We start from the raw sequence: 26,382 nt of genomic DNA, 5'->3' as shown, positions 1-26,382 counted from the left end.
AGAATTTTGCACAGAGCATAATTTAATCATAGCTAACACTTGGTTCAAGAATCATGAAAGAAGGCTGTATACATGGAAGAACCCTGGAGATACTAGTAGGTATCAGATAGATTATATAATGGTAAGACAGAGATTTAGGAACCAGATTTTAAATTGTAAGATATTTCCAGGGGTAGATGTGGACTCTGGCCACAATCTATTGGTTATGAACTGCAGATTAAAACTGAAGAAACTGCAAAAAGGTGGGAATTTAAGGACATGGGACCTGGATAAACTGAAAGAACCAGAGGTTGTACAGAGTTTCAGGGAGAGCATAAGGGGACAATTGACAGGAATGGGGGAAAGAAATACACTAGAAGAAGAATGGGTAGGTTTGGGGGATGAAATAGTGAAGGCAGCAGAGGATCAAATAGGTAAAAGGACGAGGGCTAGTAGAAACCCTTGGGTAACAGAAGAAATATTGAATTTAATTTATGAAAGGAGAAAATATAAAAATGGAGTAAATGAAGCAGACAAAAAGGAATACAAACGTCTCAAAAATGAGATCGACAGGAAGTGCAAAATGGCTAAGCAGGGATGGCTAGAGGACAAATGTAAGGATGTAGAGGCATATCTCAATTGGGGTAAGATAGATACTGCCTACAGAAAAAGAGACCTTTGGAGAAAGGAGAACCACTTGTATGAATATCAAGAGCTTTGATGATGGAAACCTAGATCTAAGCAAAGAAGGAAAAGCAGAAAGGTGGAAGGAGTATATAGAGGGTCTATACAAGGGCAATGTACTTGAGGACAATATTATGGAAATGGAAGAGGATGTAGATGAAGATGAAATGGGAGATATGATACTGCGTGAAGAGTTTGACAGAGCACTGGAAGACCTGAATCAAAACAAGGCCCCCGGAGTAGACAACATTCTATTAGAACTACTGACAGCCTTGGGAGAGCCAGTCCTGACAAAACTCTACCATCTAGTGAGCAAGATGTTCGAGACAGACGAAATACCCTCAGATTTCAAGAAGAATATAATAATTCCAATCCCAAAGAAAGCAGGTGTTGACAGATGCGAAAATTACCGAACTATCAGTTTAATAAGTCACAGCTGCAAAATACTAATGCGAATTCTTTACAGACGAATGGAAAAACTGGTAGAAGCCGACCTCGGGCAAGATCAGTTTGGATTCCGTAGAAATATTGGAACATGTGTTGCAATACTAACCTTACGACTTATCTTAGAAGAAACATTAAGGAAAGGCAAACCTATGTTTGTAGCAATTGTAGACTTAGAGAAAGCTTTTGACAATGTTGACTAGAATACTCTCTTTCAAATTCTAAAGGAGGCAGGGGTAAAATACAGGGAGCGAAAGGCTATTTACAATTTGTACAGAAACCAGATGGCAGTTATAAGAGTCGAGGGGCACGAAAGGGAAGCAGTGGTTGGGAAGGGAGTGAGACAGGGTTGTAGCCTCTCCCCAATGTTATTCAATCTGTATATTGAGCAAGCAATAAAGGAAACAAAAGAAAAGTTCGGAATAGGTATTAAAATCCATGGAGAAGAAATAAAAACTTTGAGGTTCGCCAATGACATTGTAATTCTGTCAGAGACAGCAAAGGACTTGGAAGAGCAGTTGAACGGAATGGACAGTGTCTTGAAAGGAGGATATAAGATGAACATCAACAAAGCAAAACGAGGATAATGGAATGTAGTCGAATTAAATTGGGTGGTGCTGCGGGAATTAGATTTGGAAATGAGACACTTAAAGTAGTAAATGAGTTTTGCTATTTGGGGAGCAAAATAACTGATGATGGTCGAAGTAGAGAGGATATAAAATGTAGACTGGCAATGGCAAGGAAATCGTTTCTGAAGAAGAGAAATTTGTTAACTATGAGTATAGATTTAAGTGTCAAGAAGTCGTTTCTGAAAGTATTTGTATGGAGTGTAGCCATGTATGGAAGTGAAACATGGACGATAACCAGTTTGGACAAGAAGAGAATAGAAGCTTTCGAAATGTGGTGCTACAGAAGAATGCTGAAGATAAGGTGGGTAGATCACGTAACTAATGAGGAGGTATTGAATAGGATTGGGGAGAAGAGAAGTTTGTGGCACAACTTGACTAGAAGAAGGGATCGGTTGGTAGGACATGTTTTGAGGCATCAAGGGATCACAAATTTAGCATTGGAGGGCAGCGTGGAGGGTAAAAATCGTAGAGGGAGACCAAGAGATGAACACACTAAACAGATTCAGAAGGATGTATGTTGCAGTAGGTACTGGGAGATGAAGAAGCTTGCACAGGATAGAGTAGCATGGAGAGCTGCATCAAACCAGTCTCAGGACCGAAGACCACCACCATAACATCAACAACAACAAGATATGGCGGTCGACTCTGTACCAATGAAGTGACTATTGATTACCAATAATCGAGAGAGATGGCAGTAGCCAGAGATAGTTTTAAAGTCGAAAGCACGTGATGAGTGGTGGCGCCATCTAAGTGCTCTATATAAGCAGGACCTCCAGCGCCTAGCAGCCAGTCGTCCACTCACCTCAGAAGATGTTGCCCACAGTAGGCAACGAAGCATCAGGAAGGAGAAGCAGTTTTATTTATGGACCACGGCAATTCAGCCCGGAAGTTTTAATTAATGAAGACGCCAGCTGTGAAAGCTTACATGTTATGATTACTACATCTCTGTTGTTGTTTTTTTTCTTTAAACAATTCTAGTTACTCAGCTGATTCAGTACCAGAAATATTTGTTCTTTCCAATTTTTGGATTGAATTTGATAGCTTTTTCAGGTGGAATTGTGTGAAATGAAGCCAAAGAAATGACTGTGGGTTCTCAAATCATTGTTTCAGCATTGCGTGACACCTGTCCTGAGACATGGAATAAAACTTCAGTTTCATAAATATCATTAAGTCTTATAAGTCCTGGCAGCAATGACAGTCATCTAGTTTTAACACTATCTATAACCTGCTTATATTCATTAGCAACAAAATCGCAAGATGGTTTCAGTTTTTCTACAAACACATTATAAAAATGAAAATGCTGAAATCTTTTTTTTAACTACAGTTTCTATATTGATAGAAAGAATGTCTCAACTTGTTTCTGCACCATTGTGTACCACACGGGCTACACAACCAATGCCTTGAATACACTGTTCAGTTTGGAATAAATATTTGTCCCAGCCCTCTTGTGCCCACCAAAATTAGCATTAGTTATCTGCATAAAGGGTGACAAACTTGGCAGATAAATTCTGCTTTCTTAAGATGCCCAGGGCATAACTAGCTAATAATTCTGCTGTTTCTCCACCAAGGTTCAGAAGAGAGATTTTTTATACGAATACCTTTGGTAGGAGTGAAATAGATAACTAAAATTGGGACTAATTTTAAGCTTTCATGATTTGATCCGTCAACTATCACAGACACGTACTTAGTCTCTAAATTCTGATTGCACTTCATGCCTTGCTATGGCGATAAAACATGCACAAAAATTGACTCATGTTTTGTCCTGGAGCACATGATTTTCTTCTCAAAAAGTTCTGACGATAAGAGCTGTGTAGTCCATTGAACATAATGAGTGGTTGTGTTTTGCAGTATGAAACACACAGCTGTTCTTCAGCAGTGATGTGTTTATCTTGCTCAGTTTGTAGTCAGTTCGTACTTACAAAGGCAGTCATACTGCTGGAAGCCCTCACGGAAACTGCCAGCATGTGCTGTGCTTCTTAATGTGTTGTGTTGTATTGGCATTCCTCCATGTTCAATGCAGAAAACTGAAGGACTTAAATCACATTCTACATTCAAAGATGTTGCCATTTGCTTCAAGAAAGGCAACTCTACTTAGAGTTTGGGAGAAAGTAAATTTCCTTTTCCCCATTTAAAATTCACGTCTGTATCAAACAAAGTGAACAACAAACAGTGCAATGCACTGGTGCAAGCTCGCCATGCCCCCATTGTTAAAAGCTGTTTACTTCTCAGTAGAAATCAGAAGACTGAGCCGCTTGCAGCTGTGGCCAATATATGAGATCCAACAGTGTCTAGCTAATTCATATTAATTGCTGCAGATAAGCACAACATTTGAACATTAACCTCCATGTAACAAGCTTTCATAAAACCTTGTTACTTCCATGTTTCATTTCTGCCATGAAAAATGATCAATAAAAATCTCACACCAGAGTTGTCAGCACTGAGTAAGATAGTGGAAAGTCTTCTTTCTGTACCTGTACTCTCACCATGTACTTTCACTCTCCATTTTTGTCACAGCTCAAGGGCCAAGAAAACTTGAAAACTTATTACTTGAAATGCAGGATTGTTAGGAAGTCACTGCAAATGGATCGTACAATTCACTTCAAGAATATTGTACTACCACTGAAAATATCATACATTTTTATTTTTCAGTCTCTCTTCCCACCTACTACCATCTCGGTCTATGCTGATAGTGTTAATTGGCTTACATTCCATAGTTACAAAAAAACATCAAAACATTTTAACAAAAAAATAAAAATTAACAATGTCACTGCTAGTACTGTTTGTAATTGTCTGGATGAATTTATTCATTGTCACTGACATCAATATAATTGTCTTGATATAGTCAGAAATTTATCAATTTCATCTGAATCATTCGATGGGTAAATATGAGCAGTGACCAGTCTTTCAATCTTAGATTTGGTCAGTTGGAATGTGGTGCAGCAATCACAGGACCATTTGGCGCAGTGGGATGGAGAGTTCCTTTCATTTTAGACATGATGCTCGTTTCTCACATCGGTTTTCATTCTGAATATCTTGCTGAAAACAAACACTTAAAAAGGAAATTATGTTTAAAGAATAATACTGAATATTTTGAAACTGGACTGTCTTATCTCTTACTCTTCCTCATTCATTAATCCTTATGCGGTCGTGCGGCTTTTCGTAACATTAATAGTCGCATGGGGTGTTGCTGACACCCCAAATAAAAGTGGCTATAAGGACATTCTTGTGCAGCGTATCACTGATATGAATATGTTTATTTTACAAATGGCTATTTAGAATGTTATCTCCTGATACATTAGCGTTTTATTTAATATTATTTTAGTGTTAAATTGGGTTATTTGAAACATATGCTATAATTCCCATTTTCTTACAATATTTTGTTTAATTATTTATTTCTGTTATTCTTCATATTGTATAACAGGTATAAGACATTATACATATAATTAAACATTTGTTCAGTGAACTCGTACGAACATTTTATGAAATCAGTCACTATCATTGGCTGCAAAGGTGTGCGTTATCGTAACACTTCACACATATTTCTCATGTGCTTTACACAGATAACTTTTAAACATCGAGCACAGTGCGATTCAACTTTTATATCTTTTCTCTGAGGACAAACGGTGTGTGCCTGGGCTTGAGTATTCTTTGTTCAGAAGGTGGTGCATTGTTGATGTCTTCAATTCCCACCATTTTTGCGGCTTTATCCCTGACTTGTTTATGCAGGGAGTGAGTGGCTGCTCTGTTGCACACTATGGGATGTACTAATGACCTTCCGACATCAAGTGAAAACAATCCCTGGGAAATTCTCTCATTGTTATTATTTGCATATATGATGAAGGCACTAATGCAAGCAATGTCAGTCATTCGGAAAAATAGGGCAAGTGGCCAGCATCTAGTTTTTCTTGAAGTTGAATAAGTAATGCACATTTCTTCTTCTTCTTCTTGCGTTATGACCTCTGTAGGACCACGGGTAGCCCCTTGGTGGACTGAATTTTCCTCTTCTTCGCCCAGAACCTCTTCATTCTTTCTCTTCTTCTCTCCTGCTGTTCTTCTGATATCTGCAGTTTCCGTTTCTCCTGGCGGCTCCACTGGTGACTTTCTAATCTTTTCCTGTATTCTTCTCTGTCATTGATCTCCGGCATATCTGTCAGTGTATATCTGTTCCTCCAATTTTCCTTTCCTTCGACCTTGGTCCCCAATTCCAACCAGTCCTTCCGAAGTTCAACAATCTACTTGGTTCCTGTCTTTCCCCTTGTCCTCCCTGTTGATTCCCACAATATCTTCGTCATTCTGTCCACACTCATCCTAACTACATGCCCAGCAAACCTTGCCCTTTTGAGTCTGATTTCGCCAGATATTGTTCTCATGTTCCGGTACAATTCTTTCATAGGTCTTCGCATCCACCTCTCTCCACCTCTTTTGGGACCTAGTATTTTTCTCAGTATTTTTCTCTCTTCTTTCTCTAGTTGTTCTGCCCCATTTCTTCCTAGTGTCATCGTCTCAGCAGCATATAATACTGCATTCCTCACTGTTGCCTTGTAGTGGCTTATCTTTGCCTCTGTGGATATATTCTTTTTATTGTATATCTCTCTCGTCATGCAGAAGGCTGACCTCATCTTCTTTATCCTCTCTGTTATTCCCTCCTTGCTCCTGTTCCTTCCTGTTATAAATTCTCCCAGGTATTTAAATTTGTCCACCATTTGCACAGTGCCTTCCGTTGTTTCCCAGTCTGCAGAGGTGTTTAATGTCTTTGTCTTGTTATAGGCTATCCTCAGTCCTACCTTCCTGGCTACCTTACTTAAGTTGTCGAGTTGTGTCTTTGTGTCCTCTTCCATCTCACTTGCTATTGCTATGTCATCTGCAAAGGCTAGGCAGTCCACTTGAGCCCTGTTGTAATTTTTGTCCCCCACATGGGTGTTTGGTATCCCCATTTCCTCGTTTATTGCTCTCCACTGCGTGATCACTTCGTCCAGCGCTATAATGAACAACAATGGTGACAATCCATCTCCCTGTTTAACACCAGCCTTGATCTCAAATTCTTCTGACAGTGCTTCTCTGAATCTCACCCTTGCTGTTGTGTCTGTCAGAATTTCTTTTATGATTTCTTGTATAGTTCCATAAAGTCCTCTGTTCTTCAGGATCCTAACAAGAATCTGCCTGTCAATGGAGTCCTATGTCTTTGTGAAGTTCACGAAGGTTATTACTGTCTTTTTGTTTTTTTAAGGCCCTATGTTCTATCAGTTGCTTCAGGATAAATATCTGTTCTACAGAACCTCTTCCCTTCCTGAATTCCGCTTGGTAGTCGCCAACTGTACTTTCTACCTGTTCTTCTACCTGTTCTTCTACTCTCTTGAGCAATAGTTTTGAAAGCACCTTGTATCCGACCTCTAGTAGCGATATTCCTCTGTAGTTGTTTGCATCTCTGTCCCCCTTCTTGTGTATTGGTACTACAATTGCATTCTTCCATCCTTCTGGCAACTTCTTTGTTCTCCAGATCTGGTGAATAATGTTGGTCATGTTGTCTATTGCTTTGTTGCCCCCACTTTATCATTCAGTTGCTATACCATCTTCTCCAGTTGCCTTATTATTCTTCAGATTGCTTATGGCATGTGCAACTTCATGGAGGGCGTGGCTCTCTCTCTTCTGTGTCAGTCCCCAGTTCCAGCTCTTCTTCAGGTGGTTCACAGTTCAGCAGGTCTCGAAAGTGCTCTGCAAAAATTCGACAGTTCTCCTTCGCACTGACGGCCAGCCCCCCTTTCTTATCTCTTATAAACAATTCTCTACCCCTGTATCCAATCACACTCTTTTTTTAATTTCCCAAAAAAGTGTCTGCTGTTGTTTTTCCTGCAGTTGGTCTCAATCTCGTCCAGTTCCTGCTTCATGTTCTGTCTTCTGGTCCATCTTATTGTTCAGGCCGCTTCCTTTCTTGCTCCTAAGAAAACTTTGCATTTTTCCGGGTCCTCCTTGTTGCTCCAGTCTCTTCAGGCTTTCCTGCGAGTCTCTACCGCTTCCTCACATTCCTTGTTCCACCACCAGTGCTTCCGTTTCTTTTCTTCATTTCCCCATAGTTCAGCCTGTTTCGCCATATTTCGCTTCATGTCAACCCATTCATTGAATGATTCAATTCCTTCCTCATATCTGGATCGATTGTGTCTTAATTTCTCTGTCTACCCCTTTTTTTTTTTAATTAAAAAAATTCTGATTTTGGCCATCTAGGGACCGCGTTAAACAACTATTTTTCAATGTACATTTCTCCTATTGCGCTCCTCCTCTTTTCTCTTCTGCCAATATGTCTTCATCCTCTCTCTGTGCTGCTCCCTTCGGTCTTCTGTCCACACTGTTCCTCCAGTTCTTCTCTTCTTCACTTCAAATCCTTCAAAATGTTGAATTTTGTCTCTCATTAAGTCTCTGTTGGTTATATTATCTTCTCCCATACCCATCTCCTCCAAGTCTGCTTTGACTTCTTTGAACCAGGTAATTTGGGTTCTGGGGTTCTTGTCAAAAAACATGAATATTTTCTTTGTCAGCCTTTCATCATTCATTCTTTTCAAATGGACGTAAAAGCTTACTCTTCTCTTCCTCATAGTATCTCCCACTTTCTCAATTTTGTCATACACTTCTCTATTACTTCTAAGCTTCCAAGTCCCATTCTCAAACCTCGGCCCAAGTACTCTTCTAATGATTTTTCGCTCCTTTTTTGCTATAGCTTCCATTTCCTTGTTAGTGTTCATTGCTAAACATTCAGATGCATACAGACACTCTGGCTTAATCACAGTGTTGTAGTGCCTTATTTTTGCGTTAATTGATACTGACTTCTTGTTGTACACATTCTTTGTTAGCTGGAATGCCTTTTCCATTTTTATTGTTCTTGTTTTATTTCCTTCTTTATCTGAAGCATTGGGCTGGATGATTTCCCCTAAATATTTGAAATTAGAAACCTTCTTTATCTGGCCATACTTTGTAATCATATTGTTCGGTGCCTCTTTTACATTGGTTAGGTACTCTGTCTTTTCAAAGGAGATTTTCAGTCCTGCTTTTTCTGCTGTTTCATTCAGAATATTGATCTGTTTGACTGCTTCTTCCAAATTTCCTGGCAGAATCGCTAAGTCATCAGCAAAAGCGAGGCAATCTACTTCTAATCCATCCTTTATTCTTCCTAATCTGATTTTTTGTATTCCTTCTTCAGTCGTTTTCTTCCTCCACTCTCTAATAACTTTTTCTAACACACAGTTGAATAGGGTAGGTGACAACCCATCTCCTTGTCTTAATCCTGTTCTGATTTTGAATGGTCTGGATACCTCACCACGGAACTTTACTTTTGCATAGGTATCCGTAAGTGTTTCTTTGACGACTGCGACTGTTTTCTTGTCTGCTCCAAACTCCCTAAGGATGTTAACCAAGGTTGTTCTGTCACCGGAGTCGTATGCCTTCTTGAAGTCAACAAACGTGATAAAGATGTCTTTTCCTCTTAATCGTCTATATTTAATAATTAACTTCAAGTTTAAAATTTGCTCCACACAAGATCTTCCCTTCCTAAAGCCTGCTTGGTATTCACCATTTTCTTGATCAAGTTGTTTCTCTAATCTGTTTTGTAGGGCCTTAGATAGAATTTTATACATTACCGGAAGTAAAGATATCCCTCTGTAGTTATTTGCATCGGTTTTATCCCCTTTCTTGAAGATTGGGTGGATTAATGCAGTTTTCCATTCTTCCGGTATACGTTCCGTTCTCCAAATCTCATTGATTATTCCCAGTAGTTTTTCTTGAGTTGTATTATCCACACTTTTCCACATTTCTGCAATTATCATGTCTTCCCCTGGTGCTTTATTGTTCTTAAGGTTTTTAATGATTTCTCTAATTTCTATGAGGCATGGGGGTTCAGAATTATTGTTTACTGTGTTTGGGGTGTTGGCTGGTAATTTTTCAATAGGTTCCTGACAGTTGAGGAGTTGTTCAAAATATTTTGCTAATATTTCACAATTTTCTTCATTATTCATTGCCAGTTTTCCACTGGTATCTTTAAAACACAGATTTGGTGCTACATATTTTTGTAGTTTCTGTCTGAATGTGCTGTAAAAGGATCTGTTATTGTTTCTCTTAAAATCTTTATCCATTTGTATAAGTTGGTTCTTTTCAAATAGTCTTTTTACTGATCTAATGAGTTTTGCTGTAGAAGATCTTTGCTGTTTGAACTCCAGGTAGTCCTTATCACTTTTGGTTGAGTGCCATTTCTTCCATGCCTTCATCCTTTGTTCTATTGCTTCCTCACATATCTCATCCCACCATTCGTGTTTCTTTCTCTCTTTCATTTTTGCGACTTCTTGAGCAGATCTTATCATTTCTTCTTTTATATCTTCCCATTTATCCGAACATATAACTATGTTTTGACAGAATTCTTCTCTTTTCTCTTTCAAGATGTTTGCGTCTATCTTTTGAGTTGTCCTGTTTTGTATTTGTTTCTTTCTTTGTGGTATGACATTTAATTTCATTGTCGATAAGTAGTGGTCAGTTACAATGTTTGCCCCTTTCCGAACTCTCACATTCATTATTTCTTTTTGATTATAGTGTGTGATGGCTATGTGATCTATCTGGAACTCTCCAATACTTGTGTTTGGTGATTTCCATGTTTTCTGTTTCTTAGGAGGTTTTTTGAAATTTGTAGACATTAATTTTAAGTTATGACCCTTGCATAGTTCTATTAATCTTTCTCCATTTCTGTTTGTCCTTTTGTGAGCCGGGTAGTTTCCTACTGTTTTTTTGTATTTTTTTTCTTGGCCTATTTGTGCATTGATGTCCCCAAACAGTATTTTCACATTTGATGTTGGGATTTTAGAAAGTTCGTGGTCTAGAGATTCCCAATATGTATCTACTTTCTGAGGGTTTTTCTTATTGTCATTGTTGATGGGTGCGTGGCAATTAATAAGTGTATAGGTTTTATTTAGGGCGTGGAATGTGAGAAAAGATAAGCGTTCATTAGGTGACTGGAAGTCGGTTATTGAGTTTACTCAGTTAGATTTCACGATGAAGCCTGTTCCAAGGTGGGGAAGGCCTCTTCCACATGGGTTCCAGCCTTTCTTTCCTTTAAATATTCTGTATCCTTCATAATCCGTTAAATCTTCATCTGTAAATCTGGTTTCCTGCAGCGCACATATTTGGATTTTATATACCTTCAAGACTTTGGTGAGCTGCTTCAGTTTTCCCGGCTTCAAGAGCGAGTTAATATTTAGGGTTCCAAAGAAATGTACATTGTTTTTCTTCAGTTTAGAGGATTTTGAATTTCTTGAACGGCATGGTGCTTCATGTCTACCTTTATGTTTTCTGTTCTTCTATTTGTCTGTGGCAGTCTGTCCCTGTTTGGAATCCAAAGGCACTTAACTTCTGTAAGATAGTGATCCGATTCTATTCTTGTGTTCTTCCTCACCTTTGTGTTCATAATCTCTTTAGCATTTGTCCAGTTGATTGCTATTTGGTCAATTTGGAATTACCCAAGGCGGGTGCATGGGTTTGCCCATGTCTTTTTCTTACACGATTTGGCCCTGAAGTATATGGTCATCAATCTCATTTTGTGTTCTTGACACAGTTCAGTTAGTCTTTCTCCATTTTTGTTTGTCCGCTGGTGTGCAAGGTACTCGGCCACTACTCCTTTATGTTGCTTCTCTCTTCCAATGTGTGCATTATAATCTCCTACTAGTATCTTTACATGTCTGTATTGTATGTTTTTCAGTGTATCATCTAGCTCTTCCCAGAAACTATCAGTAACTTTCTTGTCTTTCCTGTTCTTGTCATTTGTAGGTGCACATTTCATCTATAGTGTCCACACCTGTTTTGGTCTTATTGTATATTGTTATAATTTTTGATGTCTTTTACTCCACAATATTAGTGTCAATGGCACCGTCATGATGCAAAGATGAAAGGGGAATAAAGTTTTTAACTCTTCTTTGGTACATATGGAACTATGGTGATATCCATTCTGAAGCCAAAAAGGCTACTTCTAAGTTCATGACCTCTCGTGCAAACTACTGGAAGTTTCTTTTTCAGGAGCTCTTCAGCCAGTGGTATGGAACAAAACCAGTTGTCTAGTGTCACATTGTGTCCTGTACCTTCAATAGGCTGTACAAGTCTAGTTACTATCTCCTAAGGCAAGTTTGACAGTGCAAAGGGACCCTCTGGCTGTGTCCCGAAGTATGCCATGTTCTTGCGTCACATAAGGTGAAAATTTTCAAACCATATTTTGCAGGCTTGCTTGGTATATACTGTCAGAAACTGCATTTGCCTCTAAATGCAACCAGTTGTTCATCCACTGGTGTATATTCAGACACAGTATAATTACTGACACAGTTTGACATACTTCTCTGAACGCAGCTAGGCGATCACGTTCTCTATGCTGTGGTCTTTCTCAAATATCACCTAATCTCAAACAACGCAATAAGAAGCAAAAGTGCTGTAAACTCATTGTTCCATGAAATATTGCAATACCAAAACCATTTGTGTCCCATAAAGTCTTCCAGGCTTTGGCGTCACAGTCTCTTGTGAAATTTGATTCAATGTGTTGTATGTAAATATTTGTGCATGATGTAATCATTCTAATTATTATGTCATTTATAAATATCAAAAAATAGTCCACAGCAGTTTTTGCAGATTTTGCGATAGCTTTCACACCAGAGAGATGAATAATGTTGTTTACACTTCTAGTTCTTACGTTATGACTAGGACAACTTTTCATCCATTTTGTAACCTTATCCTTTCCAATAAAAGAATCATGCTTGCTTTCATTATCCGCTGCACGTACTTGTGGTTCCAGTTCCAGGTTATCTTCATCCTCCGTTTCCGTGGCACTGTGATGAGAGAGAACTTCACAACTGTCCGTTTCCTCCTCTTCCTCTTCTCCTCCTTCAGAAGTTTCATCTAAGACCTCTTCCAGAAGCTTCCGTACTCTTTCTTGTTCTATTTCATAATGATCCATAGCTGTTTTAACTGCAGAGAGCAACAAAATACAAGCAGCTGCTACAGAACACAACTGTACGCTTTCTCGCAGCACTGCAACATAGTCACGCGAGGTGCCGACAACATCCCAAGGCACATTGTTGCGTGTTTTCTTGGAACTTGGTCTTCCATTGTAGATTCTATTGTTACTCAAAGCTTTCATATTACGTCCTAGAAAGGTACAAAAGAACATGACGTTATACTCCTGTCCATTATGTAATAATCCATCAGTAAGGATTACTGGGGTGTTCTGAACACACCGTGCGACTGCTTAAGGGTTAAATGATATTGCTAGTTGCTGATAAGGGTGGTAACAGTAACAAGCAGACAGCTTACAATCTTCTGGCAGTAATGATTTTTATCTTCGTATAGTGCTCACTGCATTCTGCTGTGGACTGTGGAAGTGATAGCACGCCAGGGTGAAGTTCGCTAAAGCACCATGAGATTTGTCCAATCTGATCAATGTATATAGTCTCCTTTAATTATGCCTGTATTTATGTACATTAAAAGCATGGCATAACAATTTTCCTCATCATACATGGATTCGAACTTATGTTATTTTAGAAGTTTGTACTTAGCATATTAGTATGAACAGCTTGTGCCAAAATCTATCAGGTTCAAATTCTGAAGAAATATTTGCTGGAAGCTCACCCAAGGTCACTTTTTGCATTTCAGTTGGTTTAACACATGGTGCAAGATCTGGCAGCGTTGTTAAAGTATGTGTAATTTCAATCTCTGTATAATACAATGTTCTTTTTGGACATAATACAAGTAAATGATCTAGCAGAGGCTCATTAATATCAGACTGCATCTGTATTCCTTTACACCCACAATATAAGAAGTTGTGGCACCTCTCCCTAAGTTCCCATATAAGTTGAAGCATGACCAAAAAATCCTTCAACTTCATTGCTTCCAGAAGTTCTGCACCTAAATACTTGCTATTAATGTCTGAAAATAGGCCTCACCTGCAGCTTCTACAGGCTCCACAATAATTGTATCCATATATTCTCTGTGAACATAATCCTATTTCGTGTAGGTTAGTAAAATGTGTATAAAAGATTATTCCATTTATTTCTTTAAGGTCAGCACTAGAACATTTAAAGATTGAAAGTAAATATTCATTGTATAAAATTTGAGCAAAATCCACCTTAGAAACTGGCAGTTTAATAAATGGATCATGCAACAAGTTTAGGATCTCTTTGGACTTAATAAACTTTTCTCTAATAAACTTTTCTCTTGCCCACTGCCCACTGTTTGACAACAGAAAAAGTGAAAGCCAATGAGTCTGCACTGGATGTAGTTTTTATTGTACTTTAAACTGCATACATCTTTGAAACTGAGCTATTTGACATAGCCATTTGCAACTTAATTAAAATTAAGTTGGAAATGGCTATGTCAGTGAGCTCAGTTTTTTAATTAATTGTGTACATCTCGTGCAAGTGTCTCACAACAGCTAAGAAATGCCTTGCAAACAACATTAGCACACAGTGGAATTGAATGACAAATGCATTTTGTTGGTATGATTCCAGGAAGGGACTCTTTTAGTCGATTAGACACTGAATTGTGCTTCCCTGCCATAGCATTTGCACCATCAGAGCCGAAACTAATTAAGTTTCCTAATGGAATATTATGTTGTACTAAGGCTTGAGTGATATCAATATAATAGAGGGAAACATTCCACGTGGGAAAAATATATGTAAAAACAAAGATAATGTGACTTACCGAACGAAAGCGCTGGCAGGTCGATGGTATATGTGTGGATGGATATGTGCGTGTGTGCGAGTGTATACCTGTCCTTTTTTCCCCCTAAGGTAAGTCTTTCCGCTCCCGGGATTGGAATGACTCCTTACCCTCTCCCTTAAAACCCACATCCTTTCGTCTTTCCCTCTCCTTCCCCTCTTTCCTGATGAGGCAACAGTTTGTTGCGAAAGCTTGAATTTTGTGTGTGTGTTTGTGTTTGTTTGTGTGTCTATCGACCTGCCAGCGCTTTCGTTCGGCCAAACTGAAGAGTTTTCTAAATATTTAGCCTTCCATTTGGTCATAATAACACACAACAAAACAAGCAGAACTGATTGAAGCAATATTGGTATTTTAATCTGTCAAAATGGAGAATTTTACTTCTTGAAGCTCGGAAATAAGATCATTTTTGTAAGAAGGCACAATAGCAAAGTTTTTCATTAGATTTTGAACACACAAGCCATGAATTTTCCTCCATTTGGTAAAGTTCTTATGGATAAAGGAGTTGAAAATTTTCTTCTGTTCTTATTTAAGGGATACTCAAAATTTACAATTTTAGTAGGGTGTTTCTATAGAATTTCGTTTATGTGATGGATGTTAAACTATTAGGTGAAGTACCTGGGTTGGTGGTTACTTCACAGTTGCTACTACTAGGCCTACCTAAATATGGGATAACAGTGTTGTGACTTGCCGATCTTTCAAAGTGCCGCCGCACAGTAACGCACGTCCTCTAAATGCGGCGCTGTCTGCCAGCCATGCAGAAGCAGCGCCACCTAAGTGGCCAGCCAGCCAGCGGCCGCTAGACTCGGACTCCGCTATGCTTTGACTGTTGAAGTGTACACACGTCTTACTCTGTTTACTTGATCTGTGATTTTCATGTATTGCGTTGTAATTTAGAGCAACTATTGCAAGGTATCATAGAACAGCAAACGCTTCTCACAAATGCGATTTGTGATTTCCTCCTTACGACGAGACGGCGGAAGACTGGTCTGATTACGAAAAACGTCTTCGACAGCACTTCTTGGCATTTCATGTCACGGACGACCAAACATGTAAGTCTCTGTTCCTTTCATGGATTTCACCTCAAATGTATCGGTTGTTGTCGCAATTGGCTCCTTTGAAAGATCCTGCGTGTTTGTCCTTTGCTGAAATGTGCTCACTTCTGTCCATCTATTTTCAAAAGCATACGCATGTGGTAGCCTGTCGTGCTGCCTTTTATCGTTGTCAAAAACAACCGAATCAATCCTATTGCGCTTGGGCTGCTGAACTTCACGGCCTCAGTCGAAAGTGTCAATTTGTTACTGAAGTTCACAAAGAATCCTACGCCGATTCCATGGTACGGGATGCTATTACCTGTTCAGCGCCCGACAAAGAAGTTAGGCAACGTGCCCTTCAGTTGGCAAATCCGACTCTAGATGAAGTCCTATCCATCTCTCAGTCTTTCGAAATTTCTCGCGCTGCTGGAGCGCAAATAGAGGCATGGGGTGACGTCGAGGAAATACAACCTCTGTGCGGTGTTGACGAAGTGTGTGAGTCGTGTCCCCACCGGCCGATGTGGCCGCAGTACGCTCCCAAGCGCAGCCGTGGCCCGAGAAGATTGTCCACAACATTGGGCCGTGTGTCACAAATGCAAAAAAAAGGGTCATGTGTGATTCGTTTGCAAATCCAACCACATACATGATGTTCATGAACATGACGCTGATTCTGATTCTGTGTTGTCTGTCAATTGTACTTCTTCCCTTTCAGGGAAGTTATTCCTAACTGCAAATACTTGGTCGAGATGTTCGCATGCAGGTGGATACCGGTTCTGCTGCCACTATCATCAATTCTCAGATGTATCTTCAGTTGGGTTCTCCAGTCCTGACTCCTGTCACTAGGCAATTATGGACTTAAAATAAACAGAAGATTTCTCTCTTGGGACAATTTGACGCTGAGGTATCTTACAAAGCTGTCGTTCGCACTGTTCCCATATTTGTGATCGACCATAGTAACATGGAGAATCTTTTTGGTTTCGATGCCTTTCGCGTTTTTGGGTTCTGCATAGATGTCTGTGTCAATATCGTTCTCTGATGCTATTCCTTATGCTCAATTGGATTCCTTGTCGACGACATTTTCGTCCCTTTTTTCTCCTGGGTTAGACCGTGCAAATGACTTAAGCTCATATCACGCTCAAACCCACTGCTCGGCCTAAGTTTTTTCAGGCTCGGCCCATTCCTGTGGCTGGGTCAAACGGGAGCTGGATCGACTCACTGCTTCAGGGGTCTTGCTTCCTGTCACTTCCAGTGAGTGGTCATCTCCTGTCATTGTCGTTGCTAAGCCAAATGGTGATATTCGTCTCTGTGGCAATTTCAAAGCCACTGTAAATGCTCAATGCCTTATCGACACTTACCCTATGCCTCGATCTGAAGAATTGTTCACTAAACTTGCTGGAGGCCAGTATTTTTTTAAACGTGACTTAGCTGCTTCCTGGCAGTTTCTGTTCCGTAACACACCTTTCGGCCTCTATCAATACCAACGATTGCCATTCGGGGTTGCCAGTGCCCATGCTCTCTTTAAGTGATTCTTGGAACAATTATTGCTCACTGTCCCTGGGTGTATAAATTACCAGGACGACATTGTTGTCACTGGCTCCACCACTGACGAACATCTTCACAATCTCCGCACACTTTTTCATGTCTTACAGACTGCTGGTCTTAAGTGTAATCTTCAGAAATCGAAATTTTTTCAGGCATCTGTCACGTACTTGGGGTTTCAACTCTCTTGGGATGGTATTCGTCTGCTGCAGCAAACTGATGCTGCGATCGATGCCCTTCCTTGCCCTAAATCTGTTAAGGAGGACTATGCTGAAATAGGCCCCGTTCCTGGCTACTTATTGACCTGGTCAACATCTTGTTCTTGCCACGGACGCCTCTCAATACGGGGTTGGTGCAATCCTTGCGCACCGTTTTTCTGACGGTTCTGAACAACTCATTGCTTATGCCTCCAAAACGCTCATGGATGCCCAACAAAAGTATTCTCAAATTGATAAAGAAGCTTTGGCCATTATTTATGCTCTTCATAAGTTTTTTTTTCCCTCTCTCTCTCTCTCTCTCTCTCTCTCTCTCTCTCTCTATGGATCCAAATTTCATCTTGTTATGGATCACAAACCACTTGTTTCCTTGTTTCATCCAGCAATGTCATTCCCGACAAGGTTGCACCCCGCCTCCAGCATTGGGCTCTTCAATTGTCTCGTTTCAGTTACGAGATTCATTTCCGGCCGACTGTTCAACATGTGAATGCTGATGCACTGTCTTGCCTTCCCATGGGTCCTGATCTGGCATTCGATAGGGACGAACTTTTGTGTTTTCACCTGGATGTTGCTGAGCAGCGGGTTGTGGACGGGTTCCCCATCACCTGGGACCAGCTGGCAGCTGCTACGGGTTCTGATCCTACCCTCTCCCGGGTTTTATGCTGTATTCAGAAGGGTTGGCCAGATTGTCCGTCCGCTAAGACTTCTGATCCGCTGCGGAACTACTACGCTTTGCATTGCCGCCTCATGGCTAGGGATGGTGTTATCCTCCTTTCTACCGAAAATGCTTCGCCGCGTGTTGTGGTACTTGCGTCTTTGTGTGCTTCGGTCTTGCACCTGCTTCACCACGAGCACTGGGGTGTCTCTCGCACAAAATCTCTGGTGTGCCGGCATGTGTACTGGCCCAGCATCGACTCTGAAATCGCACACATGGTCGCTGCCTGTGGCCCTTGTGCGTCACAGACCGCCACCCCGAAGTCATCTTTGTCACCGTGGCCTTCGCCTGAGAAGCCCTGGGAGCGTATTCATGCTGACTTCGTGGGACCTTTTTTAGGTACTTATTGCCTTCTCGTTATTGACACCTACTCTAACTTTCCTTTCATTGTCCATTGCACGTCACCTACCAACGTGGCAACCACCAATGCTCTAGCTCGCATTTTCTCTTTGGAAGGCCTTCCCTCTACTCTTGTTACTGATAATGGTTAAGATCAGCACCGGGAAACCGATTCAAATATCAGAGGAGGAAAGAAAGAAGAGATCAGATAGAATGAGGAACTATTGGGAGAAAAAGAGAGCACAAGCATCTAACAAGTGATTGATCTTACATACCCCAAAGATGGGTGATTCAAAAGGGGGGGGGGGGGGATTAGCAAGGATGCAATGTGATTTGGAGTCCATGTTAAACTGTTGGTCTCCTATGAATCAGGTTGTGTAGTTAGACAAGAGAATCAGCACGCAGTTCGCAAACTAAGTTTACTCTGTAGCAGAAATGGAATATCTCTTCCATGACCATTATACTATGAGTGTACCACATTATCTTCAAAGTTGGATGATTACTTATGTCTGCCAACAAATCTGTACATCATAAAATTTGATTGGAATGAAATCAAACATAAATATGAAACACTTTATTATGAGAAGGAAAATAGCTACTCACCAAATAGGGAAGATATTGAGTTGCAAATAGCCTCAACAAAAAGACTTTCACAACTAAAGCTTTCGGCCATTGACCTTTGTTGACAAAGGCCAATGGCCAAAAGCTTTAATTGTGAAAGTCTATTTGTTGTGCCTATCTGTGACTCAGCATATCTGAAATATGGTGAGTAGCAACTTTCCTTCTGATTATATTGTTACATTCCATCCTGGATTTTCTGTTTGATATGAGGGGCGTTTCAAAAGTCCATGCAAAGTCTTTAGAGATGGCATCACTGGTGCGTATCGAGGTCATCTTTAGTTAGCAGCATCTTTGGAAAGAATGCACACCAAGTTTCAGCCATATTGGTCTATTTCTTTGTGTTTGGCATTTGTGTGAATCAAGAAGTAGATTTATTGTCAAGAAATGGATGAAGAAGAATTTCGTTTGGTGATTTAAACATTACTTTATGAAAGGCAAAATGCCTCAGGAGACTAAAGAGAAGCTTGATAAACATTACAGTGACTTTGCACCTTCGATTAGAACAGTTTATAAGTGGTTTCAAGATTTTCGGAGTGGCCATATGGGCACAAGTGATGCTGATGAACGCTCTGGATGCCCTGTGGAGATTACGACTCCAGAAATCATTGATAAAATCCATGATATGGTGATGGCTGACAGAAGAGTTAAGGTGTGTGAGATTGCTAGTGCTGTGGGAATCTCAAATAAATGCATACATAATATTTTGCATGAACATTTGGAAATGAGAAAGCAATCCACAAGATGGGTTCCGCGATTGCTCATGCTTGACCAAATATGAAATCGTCTGAAGTGTTGCATGGATGGTTTGCAGCTGTTCAGGAAGAATACACAGGACTTTAAGCATTGTTTTGTCACTGTGGATGAAACATAGACACATTACTATATTCCTGAGACCAGACAACAATTTAAACAATGGGTTACCAAGGGAGAATCTGCACCAAAAAAGGCGAAGACCATTCCTTCGGCCAGAATGGTTATAGCGACTGTTTTTTTGGGATTCACAAAGGATAATCCTCATTGACTATGTGGAAAACAGTAAAACTATTACAGGTGCATATTATTCACCATTATTGGACTATTTGAAAACCGAGCTGCAAGGAAAACTCTCGTGATTGGACCGTAAAAAAGTCTTTTTCCATCACGGCAATGCACCAGCACACACACCTAGCAGTTGTGATCACAAAATTAATGGAAATAGGATTCCAACTCGTTTCATATCCCCCCTATTCTCCAGACTTGGCTCTCTCGGACTACTATTTGTTCCCCAATTTGAAGAAATGGCTGGTGGGACGAAGATTTTATTCAAACGAGGTGGTGATTGCAGCATCTAATAGCTATTTTGCTGACTTGGAGAATTCTTTTTATTCGGAAGGGATCAACAAATTAGAACAGCATTGGAAGAAATGTATAAGTCTAAAAGGAGACTATGTCGAAAAGTAAAAAAAGGTTTACCCCAAACACATAAGTAGTTTTTATTTTTGCATGGACTTTTCAAACGCCCCTCGTAAATATGAAACACTTTAGATATATTTGGTGGGATGAGAAAGGGGGCACTGTACATACTGGGTACATTCCTCTTCACAGTACAGCCTTCATGTATTGCTCGTAATGCAAATGGTAAAATAAGGATATAGATTAGCCCATTTGTGTTACTGAAACTGGGAACTACAAACAATAAGAAGTAACAGTAATCTGAATTTTAGCTTTGTTTGTTAACTTTTTGTATTCCACATCAGTGAATGTATATAGGCTTTTGATATTGGATCCATGTAGGTTTACATGAACTAACAGACTGAGAAGTTATTTTTATTGAGTTCAAAAGTAATACTCTTTGGTTGCTTGAATTCACTTCATGTATCACAATTCAGTGTATAATCTGTTTGACTTACATTCTTCCACAGCATCAGATTATTTCAGTGTCCTGCATTGCACCATTTTCTATCAAATTATTCTTCTTATTCATACATGATGCATGCATAAAAATAAAGTTTTCTTTTGTATGTTTTCAGTATGGCACTTAAACATCTTTTTTTCTTTGTTACAGGAATTAATGAAACTGATGGGCCTTAAATCCTGGATGCTTTGGACTGGTTGGCTGGTTAATGCTTTATTTGTAAATATGATCTCTGTTACTGGTATTGTCCTAGTAATGAAGCTTGGCGTGGGAAAGATGCCACCTCTAATAGAAAAAGCTGATGCTACTCTGTTATGGGTTTTTCTTATTGTGTTCTGCATCTCATCAATCGTTTGTTTCTTTGCCATAAGTTCATTCTTTGATAAGGGTAAGTATGATGTTGTGAGTTAATTAAATTGAACGTTCACTGTTCTATGTTGAATAGTTATTCAGATATGAGTTTGGGTATGAAGTTCCTTATTACAACATCATTGTATGATATGTTCTTGGTATTCTTGTCATCTCAAACTAATGTACAAACTCAAGATAACTGTTGATAGCTCAAGATTGTACTCTTGTTTGATGCTACAAGAATACCCAGAATATTTTGTATAGGCATAAATTTTTTCATGAATTTGCAGCATAAAGAGCAATTACTCATTCTTTTTCCTATCAGAGTGTTTGTTTCACAATGATGTGTGGATGTGTTATGCAGTTTGTGCAATCAGGCAGCTGGATATCCCCCATGTTTACCTTCGATTTGGCATTTTTGATCTCAAGTTTATTTGATGTTTGTGTAGTTGCTATACCCTGTCAGTTAGCACTATTGAACGTTTGCTCTCAAATACAGCTGTAATTTGAAAGAAAATTAGAAATACAATTAGTTACAGGTCTTTTAGTGCCTCATACTTCCAGTATTGTGTGTTGGAACTTCAAATGTTCTTATGTTAGGAAATGACATAATGAAATTGGAGATAAATTAAATGTAAAGAACAATGAATGAAAATGAGGAAAAACTAACTTGGGTCTTGAAAAAGGCAGGTTAATGTGGAAATTTCGGATGGCATTGTGGAGCTAACAGTTGGATAACAATGACACACTGATAAAATAAAGACGTTAAGCTAATTTGTATTTCTAATTTAGCCATACTTACTTATTTTCCATACTTTCCTTTTATTGTTCAGGTGCTCCAGGATAATTCCTTCCATAACACCATTTTAACATACTGTTCTCTTGGTCATTTCATTCTTAGTGATAATAGTAAGATGTTGAATTATTGTTGTAGTCCATTGAGTCAGTTAACATGGAGATCACTTGCTGGAAGTTTGAAAGCGTTATGGAACTTGGTTGGGAAATAGTCAAACAAAGGCAAGATTTGAAAACTACAATCTCTAATTGCTCATCTAAGCAAGCATTGAATAATGACTCGAATGAAATACACTACTCCTGATTGCAAAATCCTATGCAAGGAGGTACATGGCTGAGCATGAATATGAGCAGAGCCAGAGCGAATACTAAAAGTCCAGTACCTGGGCCTGACCTCCATAGATGTCCCTCTTGGACCGCTGTCTGTCCTGAACTCTCCCATGGGTTATGCCGCCCTGTCTTTGTACTGTGCTGCAGCCCACGCTGGTCCTTCCATGTTGGTACTTCAGGACACCAACCTGCAGGGCCTTGTGTATGACCATACATGGTCACTGCCAATGCACAGCTGTGCCTCGCAGGGAGATCACGTGATACCTTATGAGTCTACAACACCCTTCCTGTGGTGTATCTTTTGTACTCTGAGTACTTTCTAGAAAACTGAATTGTTCCGGTTGCTGTTCTGTTGCCTTTCAGGCACGCATTTTTTAATATGCCCCCCCCCCCCCCACTCCCTGTAGGGAAAGGTTTGTAAGTGCTCTCCTCAGTGACTACAAATTCTTATACCATGTTTTTCACAAAATTTTATTGCATTAATTGGGAAACATACATATTTGCTTTACAATAACATTCAAAGATGTGCAAAACTGCTTTAAAACTGTCCATGACAAAAATACATAAAAGTCAATCTTTTCCTGTTTGAGAAACGTTTACATTTTTACATTTCACACTTAATATCATTGTTACATATCCTAATGCCTGTAGTAAGATACATTGTATTTTATAGTACGAGACATTTATCATCCTACCAATTCTCTTTTCTGGTGGGATGGGTGTACATACTATTTTACGATCAACTTTACAGTGAATTGCACTTGATACATTGATTTACATTTCATAGCTTAATTACTATTTCAGTACCTGAAAGAGAAAACACTTCACACTAGTTTTTTTCACACCTTGTACCAGTGTTATCATTTTTCAGCATTTGTCCATTTTTGTATTAATACTTTGATAAACACCACTATTAACTTCACTTCTAACGTGTCTAGCAGGCATTAGAGATCTGTCAAAAATTGCCTCTTCCCTGTCTCAAGTTGTGCTTCTCATAGGCAGGTACCTGACTTTATCCATCTTTGGGCTCTTATTTACTATTTCGTTTTTAACACTCATTTTTCTACAACAATTGTTACACTTTGTTCTGCACACAAAGTTAAAACAGTCTCAGCAACATTTACAATATCTGCATAGGCAGCATATCATCACAGTATTTACTACACCAGAGCCCATGAAACCCTAGAAACAGAAATGACTCAACGAGAAGTTACTGAAGGCACATCTGTCCTATTATTCAACTCACTTTGTAGCTCATCCAACTTATGTCCTGCAGCCATTAGGTTATCTAACTGCCTAATTGTAAGTTGTATTTTCAGGTGCAGCTTAAATTTACTAATATTCCTTGTGTCATTATTCTCTATGCAGCAACCTGTTTCCATGCTTAAGTTCAGAACAGTATCACTGCTTGGCACATTTGTTTGTATTATATGTTCAGACTGTATCAGCATCTGAGCCATACACCTATGATATTTAACTAAAAGTTTTAACTTCCCTGTGCCTCGGAGCATCATAACTATGGGACTTCCATCATGACACATGAAATTGCCTTAGTCTACTGCAGCAACAAACAGCTATTCATTATTACTTAATGGTGTTCTCAGACTTGCGTTTAACATAATTAGTTTCTGCACACAATCCTTCAGAATTCTTTGCACTGGTTGCAGAATCTTAGCCTCACACTTCTCCAAGATCTGAACAAAAGTATAAATACCATTTCAAAATTCTAAGGCTCTGACCTAGTGTTTTACACTGTAATTTCCCATTATTTACCTTCGCATATTGATGTTTTGCGTCATCTACTAGCAGTAGCTCTTTCTCTGGGGCAATATTTGTTATGCCCACTTCTGATGATAATGATAGTATTTTGTAGAGGTTATACATGTCTTTCTCTACTAGCAGGACCTTTAACACATAACTTAAGATGTTCCAGCAATGAAAACATCAAGATCGCTTCTGGAACCCCTTGTCTCTTATTAATTCTACATTCTTTACAATTTGAGCGGGATTGATCAGATGCAGCTCTAGAATAGCTTCCTGAGCATTGACAGTCACTAATAATAACATATTGTATTTCTGATATTGCTCATTGAAAATGCCCTGTCTGTTGTACCAGCTGTTGGTTAACGGTGATCAAAATTACAGCTTGCTGTAACAGTTTGTCAGTACTGTCTATGCTCAGGCGTCTTTGTGATCTCCAGAGGCAACTTTGTGTTTCCTAGTAAGCTTCTTCTTTTGATAACTTTCACATTTCTGGGTATATTTTTCTTTATTGGAATTAAAATCAAGGGAAAATTACAACCATTACCAATACAGTGTCCCCTCTGGAATTGCTTCTGCTACCACTTGTGGACAGTCTACTGACACATTCTCCTCTGTAGTGTTTAGGACACTCGTTCCTCCCGGGGTCCTATTGTTAATACTGAAACATGCTCTGAAACTGTGCTCTTTTTGCTTCTGTCTGGCATTACCTGTTGCCTGTCCCTATTGTGATGCAATACTTAATGTGTTTCTGTCACTACATGCTCTCATCTTTCCAAAAGTTTCTCGCTTTGTGCTTAAGAATATCTCACAAGAGCTCCTATTTTCTTTGAATGTAGTAAGCGGAACTCATCCTGTAACTCCATTTTCCTTTCCTTACATGCCTTTCACTCCGCATATGACGATTCTCTGAAAGAGCAATCTCTTTCTTCTACCTGCACAATCATATTAGTAAGAGTCTGAATACTAATACCTATCTGCAATGGGTGGAGCTCACCCTCTTACTCTGTCTTCATTCTGATCTGTTCCCTGTGGATCCAAGGGCTTCTGTTGGCATAACAGATTATGACTTCATGTACTCTGAAAAAATTTCAGCCCTGCAGCTAGTCAAATGGAATATCCACACCTTCCCCAATTATATAGAAATGATGGCTCACTTGCATTACATTCAAGGGCTACAGTTCCCTCTGTCCCTGAAAATGTGTTGGTGATTCCCTGAATCTACACCCAACTAGGGTTATCTTCACACTACTACTGATGAGAAATCTCAGGCAATTAGGAGATCTGTCCTGACACTCCAGTTGTATAAACTCATTTGTGCTTTCACACTTGACTGTTAATATCTTTCCAGGTAAGGTGTAAGGCAACTGCTTGCTTACACCTTTACATAGTTTTCCTGGCTTTTACTTCTCCTTTACGCATTTTGTACATGGCAAACACTTTCTGAGCAGTCTCTCATGTAATGACCATTTCACGTGCATTTAAAACATGTTAAGATCTTCTGACGCACACATGGGCGTTTATGGCTTGGTGAATTATATTGTGAGTGCCTCACTACTCATGTTTGGTCTGTTTCCCTGCATTTTCTTGATACAGCTGACACCACCTACTTACTCTATTATCTGCACGACACTCTCGCACCATACGGCTGAGCTTCCCACGCATGAAACACTTGGAGGATTTCTTCTTGGTCCACGGCACTGCACCACCACCTCGGGTGATTATCTTTTCTCAGGCTGAGGCTATTGCACTCTCCTGTGTCAGAGCTATTTCTATAGCCTCTGCTAATATTAGCTGCTCACCTCGCGCATGCACTATTGTCTTTATCCTGTCATCTTAAAACCCTCGGATAAACACTGCTCGGCTTGATTTCCAAATGAGACCAAGCTGCCCTCTAGCTCTGATTCTTGCATGGTACCTCTGATAGCTTTCCTGAAATGGCGTTGCATGGTATCTAACCTTGAGCCCCACTGTGCTATACTTTCCCCACATTCTTGCCAACTTCTAAACATCTGACATGCGTAGAAGTCAAGTGTCTTTTTACTAGCATAGTGTTCTACTAATATGGCACTTAAATCTCCAGCTAATAACTTGCTATTGCAACTGATCTTAAAGTGATCTTTATTATTAGCTATAAAAACTGTTGAGGCATAAATTTATTGAAAAGTCAATGTAAAACATGCGAGGTCTTAGAAAGGTGTGTGGTGGTCTACTTCCATACTAGGTAGTACAAACAAGTGCATTTCAGTCGTCACCTCATTCCAGTTTGTAGCACTCATTAAGAAAATTGGCACAAATAACAATTATTAATATAGCTTTAACTTGTATA

The 26,382-nt window shown here is 39.5% G+C and overlaps 1 protein-coding gene across 2 annotated transcripts in view; it reads left to right on the top strand.

Annotated features, from left to right (window-relative positions):
• The window catches only part of LOC126253711 (phospholipid-transporting ATPase ABCA1-like), a 466,051-nt gene that overhangs the window by 125,752 nt on the left and 313,917 nt on the right, over positions 1 to 26,382 (top strand). For both annotated transcript variants that reach the window (XM_049955246.1, XM_049955245.1), the window contains exon 6: positions 20,967 to 21,204. In XM_049955246.1, the coding sequence (XP_049811203.1) occupies positions 20,967 to 21,204 (238 nt within the window). The remainder of the gene's footprint in view (positions 1 to 20,966; positions 21,205 to 26,382) is intronic.

The sequence above is a fragment of the Schistocerca nitens genome, chromosome 4 (assembly GCF_023898315.1).
Source record: "Schistocerca nitens isolate TAMUIC-IGC-003100 chromosome 4, iqSchNite1.1, whole genome shotgun sequence".
Lineage (NCBI taxonomy): Eukaryota > Metazoa > Arthropoda > Insecta > Orthoptera > Acrididae > Schistocerca > Schistocerca nitens.
The sequence above is the reverse complement of the archived record's forward strand: the minus strand, read 5'-3'. Positions and strand labels throughout refer to the sequence as shown.